The sequence below is a fragment of the Pelophylax lessonae genome (assembly GCF_965119305.1).
Source record: "Pelophylax lessonae genome assembly, chromosome: 4".
In the NCBI taxonomy this organism is placed as follows: Eukaryota; Metazoa; Chordata; class Amphibia; order Anura; family Ranidae; genus Pelophylax; species Pelophylax lessonae.
In genome coordinates, this window is record NC_138771.1 from 494,984,791 (window position 1) to 495,001,774 (window position 16,984).

General features: G+C 48.2%; 1 protein-coding gene across 1 annotated transcript in view; it reads left to right on the forward strand.

The window, feature by feature from the left end:
- Positions 1 to 587: 587 nt before the first annotated feature.
- HDHD5 (haloacid dehalogenase like hydrolase domain containing 5) overlaps positions 588 to 16,984 on the forward strand; it is a 49,916-nt gene continuing 33,519 nt past the window's right edge. The window contains exons 1-2 of the mRNA XM_082256014.1: positions 588 to 871; positions 13,362 to 13,565. Coding sequence (XP_082112140.1) covers positions 749 to 871; positions 13,362 to 13,565 — 327 coding nt within the window. The 5' untranslated portion in view covers positions 588 to 748. The remainder of the gene's footprint in view (positions 872 to 13,361; positions 13,566 to 16,984) is intronic.

Here is a 16,984-nt window from a genome sequence, read left to right on the forward strand (position 1 = left end):
GGCTGGGAATTGAAGTGGTAGCAGTGAACACACATTGGAAGTGCCCAGGGGAGGAGAATTAAGCTGTATCAGGGGAGTAGACGTCGGAAGTGCCCAGGGGAGGAGAGTGAAGCTGTATCGGGAGGCACACATTACATTGCCCAAGGCTGGGGGTTGAATATGTATTAGGGGAGTAGACATTGGAAGTGCCCAGAGGAGGAGAGTGAAGCTGTATCAGGGGGGCATGCATTACATTGCCCAGGGCTGGGGGTTGAAGCTGTATCAGGGGAGCAGACATTAGAAGTGCCTAGATGAGGAGAGCAAGGCGTCAGTGTCGGCCTCTGTACAGGGTATAATATTTATAAATCAGCATAGTGCCAGTATAGGGTAATGCCAACTTCTAAACAGGGCAGAATATTACACTACATTTATATGTATACTGGGCATTACATAGAACAGTGCCATGTTAAGAATAATATTATGTATATTTAGTGTACAGTATAGCTGGTAACACTGGCATGTCATACTGAGCAGTGTATGGCATCTCTGTTAGTATTTTAAATGCCACTTGGCCCTCAAAGCTCTATATACAATACAGCGTGATATTGGCATTGTACACCTGTTTATTTTACTTTCTGCTCATTATTGGCCAGCACCATGTTCTGATACAGGTTGGCATGTGGTTGGTGCTGAGCCCCTATAGGTGCAGTGTTGTTGGGCAGAGCTAGCTATTTGTAAGGTGTACTCCTTTAAGGATAGGATAGGTTTAATGGCAGCCTGCCCACAGATGTTTTGCAGGTTGGTGAAGAAGAGATTACCATGCTGGGCACAGGAGATTTTACCACTAGGAGTGCTGGCAGCACGCAGAGGACTGACATCATCAGATGTCCATGTAAGTATCTCTATGATTAATTTTTAAACATTGGGGTCCAGTGAGGTGTCTGTATAGAAGTCAGTTTGCAGCTGCCATTGATTGGAAAACTAAAGCTACATAGTTACATAGTTTGTGAGGTCGAAAAAAGACATCAGTCCATCCAGTTCAACCTATGATGTGTGTGTGTGTGTTTGCTGTTAACCGTACATTGTATACCCCTGAATGTTGTGGTCTTTAAGGTGCCCATCTAATAGTTTTTTGAAACTATCGATGTTCCCTGCTGATACAACTGCTTGTGGAAGAGAATTCCACATCCTTACCGCTCTGACAGTGAAGAACCCCTTCCTTATTTTAAGGTTAAACCGCCTTTCCTCTAGTTTTAGTGTGTGACCACGTGTCTTATTGTATTCTCTTTCTCTGAAAAGTTTGTTCCTTATGTTAGGGTCGCCAGTATAGTATTTGTACATTGATATCATATCCCCCCTCAATCGTCTCTTCTCCAGAGAGAATAAGCTCAGTGCCTGTAGTCTTTCCTCATAGCGGATGCCCTCCATTCCCCTAATTATTTTTGTTCCTGTTCTCTGGACTCTCTCCAGTTCCAGCACATCCTTCCTGAGGACCGATGCCCAGAACTGGACAGCATACTCCAGATGTGGTCGGACCAGAGTCTTGTAGAGTGGGAGAATAATCTCTTTATTTCTGGAGTGGATCCCCTTTTTATACATGCCAGTATTCTGTTGGCTTTGCTTGCAGCTGCTTGGCATTGCATGCCACTGCCAAGCCTGTTGTCTACCAGTACCCCCAGATCCTTTTTCATCCTAGACTCACCCAGAGGTTTCCCCCCCAGTGAGTAGCTTGCTTTCATGTTTCTGACACCCAAGTGCATTACTTTACATTTTTCAACATTAAACCTCATCTGCCATGTAGTTGCCCACCCCATTATTTTGTTCAGATCTGCTTGTAAGGTTTCCACATCCTGCATTGACGATATTGGCATGCTTCGTTTAGTATCACCCGAAAATACTGAAATTGTACTCGATATCCCCTCCTCTAGATAATTTATGAATAAATTAAACAGGATTGGCCCCAGGACAGAACCTTGGGGGACCCCACTTTCCACACCCGCCCAATCCGAGTACTCCCCATTAATCACCAACCTCTGTACTCTCCCCTGGAGCCAGTTCTCTATCCAGGTACTCACCCTATGGTCCATACCTACCTTCCTTAGTTTGTACAGTAAGCGTTTGTGGGGAACAGTGTCAAAGGCGTTTGCAAAGTCCAGATACACCACATCCACAGGCTTACCTTTATCTAGGTGGCAGCTCACTTCATTGTAGAAGGTTAATAGATTGGTTTGGCAAGAACGATTTTTCACGAATCCATGCTGATTACTACTAATAATACCGTTTTCATTACTAAAGTCTTGTATGTGGTCCCTTAACATCCCCTCCAAAATCTTGCAGACTACTGATGTTAGGCTGACCGGCCTAAAGTTACCCGGGATATATCTCTGCCCTTTTTTAAATATTGGTACCACGTTGGCTTTTTTCCAATCAGCTAGCACCATACCCGTCTGTAGACTATCCTTAAAGATGAAGAATAATGGTCTGGCAATCACCTGGCTGAGCTCTTTAAGAACCCTCGGGTGCAAGCCATCCGGTCCCGGTGATTTATTTGTTAAGTTTCTCTAGTTTAGTTCTCAGTCTATCCTCTGTTAGCCATGGTGGTACGTCCTGCGGTGTATTATTTAGTTTAGCCTTATAAGCTGGGTTAGTGTAGCCCCCCGATTCTTTTGTGAAGACTGAAGAGAGAAGAGATTATTTAACACTTCCGCCTTTTCTCTGTCCTCTGTGGCCATATTTCCTTTGTCGTCTTTTATGGGGCTAATGTGTTCTGGCCTCGCTTTGTTACAGTTTATATACTTAACCACTAGCCTACAGTGCACTTTCACCCCCTTCCTGCCCAGACCGATTTTCAGCTTTCAGCGCTCTCACACTTTGAATAACAATTACTCAGTCATGCAACACTGTACCCATAAAAAATTTGTGTCCTTTTCTTCACACAAATAGAGCTTTCTTTTGATGGTATTTAATCACTACTGGGTTTTTTATTTTTTGTGCTATAAATAAAAAAAGACTGAAAATATTGTGAAAAAAAACAAATTTTTCTTTGTTTCTGTCATAAAATTTTGCAAATTAGTAATTTTTCTTCACAAATTTTGGCCAAAATTTATATTGCTACTTATCTTTGGTAAAAATAACCCAAATAAGTGTATATTATTTGGTCTTTGTGGAAGTTATAGAGTCCACAAGTTATGGTGCTAATCATTGAAAATTGATCACACTTGACCACACCTGATGTACTGAAGGCCTATCTCATTTCTTGAGACACTAAAAAGTCAGGAAAGTACAAATACCCCCCAAATGACCCCTTTTTGGAAAGTAGACATTCCAAGGTATTTAATAAGGGGCATGGTGAGTTTTTTGAAGTTGTAATTTTTCCCCACAATTCTTTGCAAAATGAAGATTTTTTTTTTTTTTTTTTACAAATTGACGTATTAACAGGTTATTTCTCTCACACAGCATATATATACTTGCAACTACACCCCAAAACACATTCTACTACTCCTCCTGAGTATAGCGATACCACAAGTGTGAGACTTTTTCACAGCCTGGCCACATACAGAGGCCTAACATCCAAGTAGCACCGTCCGGCATTCTAGGAGCATAAATTTCACATATAATTTCCTGACAACCTATCGCACTTTTGAAGGCCCTGGAGCACCAGGACAATGGAAACCCCCATAAAATGACCCCATTTTGGAAAGCAGACAGCCCAACGTATAATTTTTGAGGCATAATGAGTCTTTTGAATATGTCTTTCTCTTACGTCCTCCGACAGTCGCCGCCTCTTCATATTCGTCACATATGGGGTATTAGACTTTGCTCCGAAGGAGTAGCTAGGCAACAGAATATGTTAACAATAAAGCTTTAACATATCCCACCCTCAAGGGGTGGTCCCCTCAGTCAATACCCTCCTACTTCCTGCAACCATATCTCAGTTTTAATGTCTAGCTTGTCAGGAGTGGCTGGCTCTCTCTGTGCTGGGACTTTTTGTCCCAGACTCTTTCTTCTTTTTGATATTTTGTTTGAGTTTTCTCTCTACCTTTACTTAGCTGTTATTTTTGTCAGCATTAGTTAGTTCTTCGGACGAAGAGGATCATGCGGACTGGGTCTCGGGCTGATCCCCCTGGTCGCAGGTCGTGGGTCAGTGGCTTCCCAGTCTGCCATCGAGCGTTCAGCCAGGTAACGCTCCTGGCACGGTGAACGACCCATCCCTGTTCGGTGCAGGGATGATTGGTGAGGTGGCTACCTCACCGGACGCTGTGCGGTTTCTGAACCGCCATTGTGTGCGTCTTGAGTAGCGACTCTCCCTGCCTCATGTGCAGCGGCTTGTTCGCCTGTGCGGGTTCCCCACGCCGTGTGAGGTAAGTGTATCTATGTGGGGACCTGTCTGTCTGGGGGGGTCTCAGTCTGGGACTGTGTAACCTGCCTTTAATCACACTGCTTGTCTCCCTATCTCTCGGCTGCATGCTGTGGGCTGCAAGGGGGGGGGGGAGCTGTATGACACTGAGTATGTCAGGCTGGGCAGTGTGAGGAGCTGTGTGCTGTGGGGCATGTTTTTAATGGCATGTTGGGGCATATACAGCGATCGCTGCGGCGATCTAACATGTATCCATATTATGGGATGATATTGTGTGTGATTTTATGCACTGTGGAGCGGCGATTTCGGCGCCAAACGGCGCCATTTTACCGGCGCCCGCTCCGGCCGCATGGTTTACATACACGGCGGCCATTTTCTTGTAGCCTCCATAGGCTTACATAGAGCGCCCTGGCAGCATCACTTCCTCTCCCCTGGAAGCACCGATCGAGGCAGCAGCAGCAGCGGAGTCTCCTCAGGTTTTATCCTTCTATTCCTGTGTTCCATTGCCTGTATTCAGTCTGTATATTCCCTGCGGGGGTCTCATTGTGCCTGAGTGTGGTGCGGTGGGCTGCGCTTGCCGCGCTGGCTGTAAGGGGGCAGTTAACCCTTGGTTGTCTGGCATACAGGGGCAATGGATTCTCAGGAGGGCAAATTTCCCACAGTCTTGGTGGAAAGCCAGGGGACCGCTGTTTCCCCCCCAGGGGGGGATTTGGCCACTATTGTGGCTGGCCTTGCTGCACAGGTGCAAATGCTGGTGGCTGCTCAATCTACTAAACGGCCCAGAGTTGCTCTGTCCTCTGATTCTGAGGGTGAAGGTGATGGGGCTGTTCTGGCGGGGACCCCCCTATCGGGGTCCCGCTCCTCTCTGGATCTAGTGGGGTCTGAGGTAGAGGCTGAAGTTGAGGGGGTTGATAATTCTCCCCCTGGCTCGCCTGAAGAGCTTGCAATCATGGATGAGTTGATTGCTTCCATTAAGCAGACGCTACGTTTGCAGGACGAGGTGTGTCCCCCAGCTGCCTTGGCGGCTTATGGGACGCAGAGAAAACGCAGGACGCCGCAGGTCTTTCCCTGCAATGCTGATTTTCAGCGCGCTGTTAAGGACCAATGGCGCGATTTGCGCAAGCCTTTTGCGGTACCAAGTAAATTTAAGCTGCGTTATCCTTTCTCGCCTGCCACTGATGAACGGTGGTGTGTGCCTCCGCCAGTGGATCATGCTATTGCGGTTTTGAACAAAGCCACTGCGATCCCGGCAGAGGGATCCCCTATTTTCCGTGATGCCACGGATAGGAGACTGGAGTCTCTTGCCCGTCATACTTATTCTGTTACGGGTTCTATGCTTAAGGCTCTGTTTGCTTCTCTCATGGCGGCCCAGGCGATCGCAAGTTGGACGCAGATGCTTAGGCGCGTCCTAGTGGCCGATTCGGCCTCAGCGGCGACCCTGGATATGGTGGATCAGATCCACCAGGGTGTCATGTATCTGTGTGATGCGGACCTGGACCTGATTCCGTTGGCCGCGCGTGTGCACAGCGTGGCGGTGTTGTCTCGCCGCCTGGTTTGGTTGAAATGTTGGTCGGTGGACCAATCTTCACGTAAAACCTTGGCCAATCTGCCTTATGATGGGTCTCGCCTTTTTGGGGAGTCCCTGGATGTGTTGATTAAGGGGATTACTGGGGGTAAGAGCACTCTCTTGCCCCATTTCCCCAAGGCTAAGGGGGCTTCTGGGAAGAAGCATGCTAATTTTCGGCCCCCTCAGGGGTCCTTTCGTGCCTTTCGGCCGCACTACAAGGGCAAACCGTTCAAGGGCCAGGGCTCTCAGAAGAAGCCCTGGTCTGGAAAACAGAAGTCCGGCCAATCCGGACCTGCGGCCCATAACAGTTCGGCCTGAAGGGGCGCCCTCACCCAGTTTTGGGGTGGGGGGACGCTTGCTCGGTTTTCTTCAGCCCTGGTTGGCCCGTGTGCGGGACAGATGGGTTCTGGAAATCGTTCGATCTGGTTACAAGATCGAGTTTCTCTCTCGGCCAGAGAGCAGATTTTTTCCCTCAAATCTACAACTGTCTCCAGAGCGCCTGCGGGATCTGCGCCTGGCGGTGCGGGACCTGAGGGCTCAGGGAGTGGTGGTTCCGGTGCCTCATCGGGACAGATTTCGGGGGTTTTATTCCAATCTGTTCACTGTGCCCAGAAAGGAGGGCAAGGTTCGTCCAATTCTGGACTTGAAAGCTCTGAACCGCTCTGTGCGGGTTCGCAAGTTCCGCATGGAATCCCTGCGCTCGGTGGTGGCTGCCCTGGTTCCGGGGGAATTCATGGCCTCCATCGATTTGAAGGATGCGTATCTTCACATCCCCATATTCGAGGGTCATCAGAGATACCTTCGATTTGCCATTGCGGAGGATCACTACCAGTTCGTGGCGTTGCCCTTTGGGCTCGCCTCGGCTCCGCGGGTCTTCACCAAGGTGCTTGCACCGGTTCTGGCATTATTGAGAGCCCAGGGCATTTCTGTCCTGGGGTATCTGGACGACATTCTGATTCGGTCTGCGACCAGTCAGGGTCTGGAGAAGGACCTGTCTGTCACGATGCAAACTCTGCAGGAGTTCGGTTGGACGATAAATGTTCCAAAGTCGACTCTGAGTCCGTCGGTTCGTCTTCCCTATCTGGGAATGATACTGGACTCGGTGCAGGCGAAGGTCTTCCTGCCGGAAGACAAACTCAGGACTCTTCAGGAGGAAGTCAGGTCCCTCAGGGACGTTCCGAACTCGTCTCTGCGGACGTGTATGAGATGTCTGGGATTGATGGTCTCGGCTTTCGAGGCGATTCCTTTCGCGCAGTTTCACACGCGGGGTCTCCAAGCGGAGATCTTGTCCAAGTGGGACGGGCGACCTCAATCTCTGGATCTTCAGATCTCGTTGAGTCATCGCACCAGGGAAAACCTCCTGTGGTGGCTCCAGTCCCCGTTGGTGTCCGGGGGCAAGTCGTTTCGTCCGATCTCGTGGACGATAATCACCACGGATGCCAGCCTGTCGGGCTGGGGTGGTGTTCTGGGCGTTCTGTCCGCCCAGGGGACCTGGTCGGAGGGGGAGTCTTCCCTCCCGATCAACATTCTGGAATTGCGTGCGATAAGGCTCTGTCTTCATCGCTGGACGGACCGGCTGCAGGGCTGCCCGGTTCGGGTGCAGACGGACAATGCCACGGCGGTGGCCTACATCAACCACCAAGGGGGCACCAGGAGTGCCCGAGCGGCTCGAGAAGTGGCCGACATTCTGTCTTGGGCCGAGACTCATGTCCCGGCGATAACGGCGGTTCACATTCCGGGAGTGGAGAACTGGCAGGCGGACTATCTGAGTCGCCAGACCCTGGATCAGGGGGAATGGTCTCTCCACCCGGCTGTCTTCCAGATGTTGTGCGCGAAGTGGGGTCTTCCAGATGTGGACCTGTTCGCGTCTCGCCTCAACTACAAGGTGAAGAGGTTCGTGGCAAGGACGCGCGACCCTCGGGCGGACGCGTCGGACGCGTTAGTGGCCCCGTGGCATCAGTACAGGCTGATGTACGCGTTTCCACCGATTCAGTTGCTGTCCCGGTTCCTTCGCAGGTTACACTCGGAACGCAGCACGGTGATTCTTGTGGCACCGGACTGGCCTCGCCGGTCCTGGTACGCAGACCTCGTGAATCTGGCGGTCGACGCCCCCTGGCGTCTGCCTCTTCGGGACGATCTACTGTCTCAAGGACCGATTTACCATCCTGCTTTACAGTCGCTGGCTTTGACGGCCTGGCTGTTGAGACCGAGGTCCTGAAGGAGAAGGGTCTCTCTACAGAGGTTGTTCATACCTTGATCAACGCGAGGAAGTCTTCCTCGGGAAAGGTTTATTACCGTACTTGGAAGGCCTATTTTGCCTGGTGTGAGTCCAGGGGGTTTTCACCCCGCACGTACTCGGTTTCCCGTGTGCTGTCTTTCCTTCAGACGGGTGTCGATCAGCGTTTGGCGCTGGCTACGATAAAGGGTCAGGTGTCTGCGCTGGCCGTTCTGTTTCAACGTCCCGTAGCTTCCAACTCCTTGGTTGGCACTTTTATTCAGGGTGTGCGGCATCTGGTTCCTCCTAGGAGGGATCCCTTGCCCCCTTGGGACTTGAATCTAGTCCTGTCTGTGTTACAACGTGCTCCTTTTGAACAGATCAGGGAGATCTCGTTGTCTATGTTGTCCAAAAAGGTCGCCTTTTTGGTGGCGATCACTTCGGCTCGCAGAGTGTCGGAACTGGCGGCTTTGTCCTGCAAGTCTCCGTACCTGGTTGTTCATTTGGATAAGGTGGTCTTGCGACCTAATCCTTCTTTTCTGCCGAAACGAGTTTCGGAATTCCATCTTAACGAGGATATTGTTTTGCCTTCGTTGTGCACGAAGCCTAAACATCCTAAGGAGGTGAGATTGCATTCTCTGGATGTTGTTCGAGCGATTAGGGTTTACCTTAAATCGACTGAGTCTTTTCGAAAGACGGACTCCTTGTTTGTTCTTCCAGAGGGTCCTCGGAAGGGCATGGCGGCTTCCGCCGCTACCATTGCCAAATGGATCAGGCAGACCATTGAACAGGCTTATGCCTTGCAGGGGAAGGTTCCCCCTGTGCCTGTGAAGGCGCACTCTACTAGATCTCTGAGTACGTCTTGGGCCTGTCGTCATGGGGCTTCTGTAGCCCAGGTGTGTAAGGCGGCGACTTGGTCGACCGTGCACACTTTCACAAAATTCTACAAAGTAGATGTTCAGGCATCGGCGGATGCTTCCTTTGGCCGCAAGGTTCTTAGTGCGGCTGTTCCCTAGGGTCCCTTGTTGGGGACTCCTGGCTGTTGGGATAAGTTTTGTATCCCCTGGTTTTTTGTCTTTTCCTGGGTTGTTGCTCCTGTTGAGCACTTATTTTTGCTGTTGCCCAGCTAGTTTCCTTCCTTTGGTAAGGTTCCTTTCTTTGATGTGGAGACTGCGTTGCCTTTCGGCGCGGATGCGTTTCCCACCCCTCATGTTTGCACTGCTTTGGGACGTCCCCATATGTGACGAATATGAAGAGGCGGCGACTGTCGGAGGACGTAAGAGAAAACGGAATTTTTGTAAAATCTTACCTGTAAAATTCCTTTCTCTGAGTCCTCCGACAGTCGCCGCCCCCGCCCCTCTTTGGGGTTTGAATGTATACTCTACTGCTATTCCACTAAAACTGAGATATGGTTGCAGGAAGTAGGAGGGTATTGACTGAGGGGACCACCCCTTGAGGGTGGGATATGTTAAAGCTTTATTGTTAACATATTCTGTTGCCTAGCTACTCCTTCGGAGCAAAGTCTAATACCCCATATGTGACGAATATGAAGAGGCGGCGACTGTCGGAGGACTCAGAGAAAGGAATTTTACAGGTAAGATTTTACAAAAATTCCGTTTTTTTTTCCACAAGTTTTTGGAAAATGTGGAAAGAAAATGAAAATGCATTTTTTTTACACAAAGCTGTCCATTTATGCAATATTTCTAACACATAGCATGTACATAGCAAAAATTGCACCCCGAAATACATTCTGCTATTCCTCCTGAGTATGGCGATACCACATGTGTAACACTTTTACACAGCTTAGCCACATACAGAGGCCTAACATCCAAGTAGCACTTTACACAAAGTTGTCCATTTATCCACTTTAAGACTGGGCCTATTTTTGACACTTGGTGTTTACAAGCTAAAATCATTTTTTTTTGCTGGAAAACTACTTAGAACCCCCCAACATTATATATTTTTTTTAGCAGAGAACCTAGAGAATAAAATGGAGATCGTTGCAATATTTTTTATCACACCATATTTGCGCAGCAGTCTTCCAAATGCAATTTTTTTGAAAAAAATTCACTTTTTTTAATTAAAAAATAAGAAAACAGTAAATTTAGCCCAATTTTTTTCCATAATGTGAAAGATAATGTTACGCCGAGTAATTAGATACCCAACATGTCATGCTTCAGAATTGCGCACGCTCACGGAATGGCGCCAAAAATTGGTACTTAAAAATCCCCATAGGCAACATTTTTAAAAATTTCTACAGGTTACCAGCTTAGAGTTACAGAGGAGGTCTAGCACTCAAATTATTGCTCTCGCTCGAACGATCACGGCAATACCTCACATGGTTTGAATACAGTTTACATATGTGGGCGGGACTTGCGTATGCGTTCGCTTCTGCACGCGAGCTAACGGGGACAGGACGCCTTCCTTTTTTTTTTTTTTTTCCTATTTATTTTATTTATTTTTTTTTATTTTTACACAGTTTTTAAAAAAAAAATGTTTTGATCATTTTTATTCCTATTACAAGGAATGTAAATAGAAATAGGCATGACAGGTCCTCTTTATTGTGAGATCTGGGGTCAAAAAGACCTCACACCTCACAACTACACTAAAAAAGAAAAAAAAAAATTGTTGAAAAAAAAAAAAAAAAAGCGGTCCTTTAAACCAGTTGCTAGGCAACGACTTTTGATGTAGCTCCGGTCCTCCAAGACCAAGTAGCTCCGGTCCTCCAAGACCAAGACTCCAGAGGGCCATCTTGCCCTCACTCGACTTCCTGTCTCTGAGGATCCGGGACCGGATAGTTTTCCCCGCTGCCGGCGGGTCCAGTAAGCTGGGAAAACCTCTGGGACGCGGCGGGAGGGGGGGCACCTCTTCCCCTGCACCGTAAGGGTAATTCCGCGGTGAATCCGCCACTGGGACCACCCTTATCTGAAAGCCGACCGCCCGCCGTTTAAAAAAATACTGGGTTAATGGGGGCTATCTGCTGCCATAACCCCAGTATTTAGCTTTAAATGGCCAACATATATAGTCGTTAGGCGGTCGGTAAGTGGTTGCATGTACTGTATATAGCAAAAATTGCACCCCAAAATACATTCTATAAAGCAAAGTGTACAGGAATAGTCCGAGTCCATCTCCGATCCGCTACTATTAGCCATTTCAAATTCCGAATCGGATTTGGATTCAGATACTGATGAGAGCTCCCCAGTGCTCTCATCAGTCATGGAGAGGACCTGAAGGGCCTCCTCGCTGCTGTACATCCTTTTTGACATGCTGGCTGTGATGGGCTGTGCGACGGGTGACGGTTGACTGCGGATGATCACTGATGGGTGGCAGGTGACTGATAGGTGGCAGGTGATGGTCACTGATGGGGTGACAGGTGACGATGACTGATGGGGTGACAGGTGACGGTCACTGATGTGATGACAGATGACGATGACTAATGGGTTGACAGGTGACGATGACTGATGGGGTGACAGAGGACGATGACTGATGGGGTGACAAGTAACGATGATTGATTGGGGTGACAGATGACGACCACTATTGGGGTGACAAGTGACGATGATTGATGGGGTGACAGATGACGATCACTGATGGGGTGACAAGTGACGATGATTGATGGGTTGACAGGTGATGATGACTGATGGGATGACAAGTGACGATGATTGATGGGATGACAAGTGACGATGATTGATGGGGTGACAGGTGACGGTGATTGATGGGGTGACATGTGACGGGCGATGGTCACTGATGGGTGACAGGTGACGGGCGATGGTGCACAGCGGTACTGATGGCAGTCTCTGGTGACCGGTGAACTTTAGGCTACGTTCACATGTGGGCGTAGCGGATCAGGGCAGAATCACCGCGATTCTGTCAGCATTCCGGAAATCATTGCAAATGGCGGGACGCCTGTGCGTTGCCCGTGATTTGTAATAGCACCCCAAACGCTGTGCGATGTTGCTGCGATTTCCGCCTGCCGAATCACGGTAACATCGCGCAAACAACGCATGATGCCCCAAAGAAGCTCTTGTACCTTTTTTGGGCGTCATGCGATGTTTGCGCGATGTTACCACGATTCGACAGGCGGAAATGGCGGCAACATCGCACAGCTTTTGGGGTGCTATTGCAAATCTCGGGCAATGCACAGGCGCCCCGCGATTTGCAATGATTTCCGGATTGCAGGCAGAATCGCGGTGATTCTGCCTGCGATCACTACGCTCACATGTGAACGTTATGGGTGTCAATTTCTGGCCACTGATGAGGTGACTGTTGGGTGACAGGTGCAATTGGGGGGGGGGGGGGGCTGAGGACTGTGTGGGGACCTTTATTGCTGTGCTTTTACTTTTACAGGTGTACAGAGCAGTAACTCACTGTTTCTGGCTCTGCTCTCCTCACACTGGAAACTGTATGAGGGGAGAAGAGCTAGTAACAGTGAGTTACTGCTCTGTGTTTACATTTTGTGATCGGCTGTGAATGGATTCACAGCCGATCACATAGTAAACAGTCACTGTCAGTGACTGTTTACTACTGTCGGTGACTAGCTGTGTTCCTAAGGAACACAGAGCCACCGACATGACCGCGCTGCGCGTTCCCGATCGCGCATGCGCGGTCTTCTCTTGCATTCCTCTATTGTGATCGCACACACAATATTGTGATGGAACACAGCCGATCACGTGGGAAACAGCCATGCCCATTGGCTGTTTCCCCCCTCCGGGACACGCCGACACCGGCAGTGCAGGGTGGCGCGCACACGATCGCGCGCCTGCCCTGTCTGAATGGGCCGCCGTCATATGACGGCGGCCCAGAACAATGGTCGCACCGCTCCGCCGTAATATGACGGCGGGCGGGCGGCAAGCGGTTAAAGAATTTCTTGGGGTTCTTTTTTACTCTTTTCCGCTATATGTCTCTCGTGTTCTATTTTAGCCGCCTTGATTTCGTCTTTACATTTCTTATTACACTCTTTGTAATGCTTGAATGCTGCCAATGACCCCTCAGTCTTGTATTTTTTGAAGGCCTTTTCTGTAGTATTAATATGCATTTTTATGTTGGAGTTTAGCCATCCAGGGTTTACTTTTGCTCTTTTAAATTTATTTACCAACATTCAATTGGTAATTTTGGGGAAAGCTGTGATTGACAACTTTGGGCAAAGTGTTCCCGAGAAACCTCTGCAATTTTTGGTAAACTTTTTGCCTGGGTGAAATATTTTATAAAAGCTTTATATGTAATTTCTCCTGCTTCTTGTCTCCCAGAGGTCACCCAAGTTTGGTCTCCTCTTCGACATTGATGGCGTGTTGGTGAGAGGCCGGAATCCTATCCCAGGGGCGGCTGAGGCATTCAAGAGGTTGCTGGGCAGAGATGGCCGGCTGGCTGTACCAGTTGTCTTTGTAACCAATGCTGGGAATTGCCTACGTCAGGAGCGAGCAATGGAGCTGAGCCGAGTCCTGGGGATAGAGGTGAGCAAAACAGCAAAATGGATCAGTGAACCGCTATTGCTGTCCCGGACACATTCCTACTATGCTAATGCTTTAAAGTGTTTGTTACCCCAACCAGGGGCGTAACTACAGGAGTTGCATGGTTTGCAATTGCAACTGGGCCCCATGCTCCAGGGGCCCTGTGCGGCTCCCCTGTACACCTGGATAGGAGGGGTGGCGAGGGCAGCATGTAGAGGAATCCCTGTGCTCTTTTTTTCCTCCTGTAGCTGCAGGAGGAAAATGGAGGAGATTGGTTCTTCTGTATGCCGCCCCCGCCACTCCTCCTATCCAGCTGTCTCTGGGCCCCTGTGTGCTCCCCTGGCCCCCCCCCCACTGTGCTGCTCCCCCCAATGTGCTCCCTCCCCTCCTGCCAGCTGCTGCAGGGGATGTGTCACAATAGAGAACCAGGAAGGGGTCGGTAAATATGTAATTTACCAGCTCCTTCCTTTTCTGAATGGACAGAGTCATAGTCAGTGACATTGTAAAAACTAAAATAAAATTATAAAAAATAATACAATTAAAATACCAAAAATAAAAACTACTGACACCAGTGGGTGAACTTCCAGGATCGCAAAGGTCACACTTGCGACCGGGCCCTGGCATTCCACCACCTTGGGGAGGCCCCAAGATGGCAGGAAGGGGGCCCACTGCAGAACCTGTGAAAGGGTCCCGCTGCAGGACTGTAATAAAGGGCCCCGCAACGAGAGTAAAGGGCCCCAGGATCAGTGGGAAGAACCCCAGGCTTCAAGAAAAGGCCCCCGGCCAGGTGTCTGGGGAGCCCTTCTTGGTTTCTTGCACCGGGGGGGCCCTGAAGGTTCTAGTTACGCCTCTGACCCCAACACTTCATATTCCTGATATGTGGCTGTTGTACCATGTACTTGTATGAGAAAATATCCTGTTCTTTGTACTGCTTCCTTTATGTGAAATTCCCTGGTATTCCTGCTAGTCCCTCTGCTTTACTATTAGAAACTGACCACACTAAGCAGGAGAGCACATCGTGGTCAGTTTTCTAAATATGGTGGGAACTCAGCCTACTCTCCCCCAATGATCAGCCCTGTGTGCTGCTTCTACAGGGAGTGCAGAATTATTAGGCAAATTAGTATTTTGACCACATCATCCTCTTTATGCATGTTGTCTTACTCCAAGCTGTATAGGCTCAAAAGCCTACTACCAATTAAGCATATTAGGTGATGTGCATCTCTGTAATGAGAAGGGGTGTGGTCTAATGACATCAACACCCTATATCAGGTGTGCATAATTATTAGGCAACTTCCTTTCCTTGGGCAAAATGGGTCAAAAGAAGGACTTGACAGGCTCAGAAAAGTCAAAAATAGTGAGATATCTTGCAGAGGGATGCAGCACTCTTAAAATTGCAAAGCTTCTGAAGCGTGATCATCGAACAATCAAGCATTTCATTCAAAATAGTCAACAGGGTCGCAAGAAGCGTGTGGAAAAACCAAGGCGCAAAATAACAGCCCATGAACTGAGAAAAGTCAAGCGTGCAGCTGCCAAGATGCCACTTGCCACCAGTTTGGCCATATTTCAGAGCTGCAACATCAATGGAGTGCCCAAAAGCACAAGGTGTGCAATACTCAGAGACATGGCCAAGGTAAGAAAGGCTGAAAGACGACCACCAGTGAACAAGACACACAAGCTGAAACGTCAAGACTGGGCCAAGAAATATCTCAAGACTGATTTTTTTATGGACTGATGAAATGAGAGTGAGTCTTGATGGACCAGATGGATGGGCCCGTGGCTGGATTGGTAAAGGACAGAGAGCTCCAGTCCGACTCAGACGCCAGCAAGGTGGAGGTGGAGTACTGGTTTGGGCTGGTATCATCAAAGATGAGCTTGTGGGGCCTTTTCGGGTTGAGGATGGAGTCAAGCTCAACTCCCAGTCCTACTGCCAGTTTCTGGAAGACACCTTCTTCAAGCAGTGGTACAGGAAGAAGTCTGCATCCTTCAAGAAAAACATGATTTTCATGCAGGACAATGCTCCATCACACGCGTCCAAGTACTCCATAGCGTGGCTGGCAAGAAAGGGTATAAAAGAAGAAAAGCTAATGACATGGCCTCCTTGTTCACCTGATCTGAACCCCATTGAGAACCTGTGGTCCATCATCAAATGTGAGATTTACAAGGAGGGAAAACAGTACACCTCTCTGAACAGTGTCTGGGAGGCTGTGGTTGCTGCTGCACGCAATGTTGATGCTGAACAGATCAAAACACTGACAGAATCCATGGATGGCAGGCTTTTGAGTGTCCTTGCAAAGAAAGGTGGCTATATTGGTCACTTATTTGTTTTTGTTTTGTTTTTGAATGTCAGAAATGTATATTTGTGAATGTTGAGATGTTATATTGGTTTCACTGGTAAAAATAAATAATTGAAATGTGTATACTGTAAATTAGATTTTTGTTAAGTTGCCTAATAATTATGCACAGTAATAGTCACCTGCACACACAGATATCACCCTAAAATAGCTAAAACTAAAAACAAACTAAAAACTACTCCAAAAATAGTCCGCTTTGATATTAATGAGTTTTTTGGGTTCATTGAGAACATGGTTGTTGTTCAATAATAAAATTAATCCTCAAAAATACTCATTTGCCTAATAATTCTGCACTCCCTGTATAAAGGTATTGATAATGCTTTTTTATATCTATACAAAATGCTTTTCCTTTCATTTAGATTTTAAACTAATTGGGTTGTTTTACAAGGTGATCGTTCACAATCACTTTAAGTTAGTCACATGTTGCAATTTGATTATACAGTCTCATTTAGTAGTGTGAGGGCCTGTTGGTAAACCCAAAGCACACTGTAATGTGTGTCACCATCTTTAAAGGACAGTTTCTTTGCCCTAATGAACGTTAATCTAAATTTCCCATGCAGGCTGGAAGCCAAATTGAGCAGGGCTTTCCAAGTGCCAAGCTGAACCCATGGCTAATACATTTATACTGTGCCATCCCCTGTCTCCCTGTTTGCTTGTTTGGGGAAGCATGTGACTCTTCATGATGCAGTGCTGGATGTCTGTTGTCTGTGTCATCAGCCGCCAGGCCTAAATGCTTCGACGTGGGGCAGGGGAAGGCCCTTAAAGTATAACTAGGTCCTAACTTTATCTTTCCCAGTTATCTTAGTGTATTGTTTTGTGTTTGTTTTTCTTTTTTATTTCTTCAATACCTACTTTTTTGGGTGTAGAAATTCAACGCTGATCCATCCAAAACACTCCCCTTGGCCTCCTCTGGTTCTAGTACCCAGGTGCACAACCTTCTCCAAAAACATTGATGCCCGACAATGCCTTGTGCTCCCTGTGAATCTATTAATACTGGAGCATTGCAGGGTGACAACTCTGCTGCTACATAAGGAGTCACTGAGAGCTGAAATCTGCAATCTGGCAGGATCA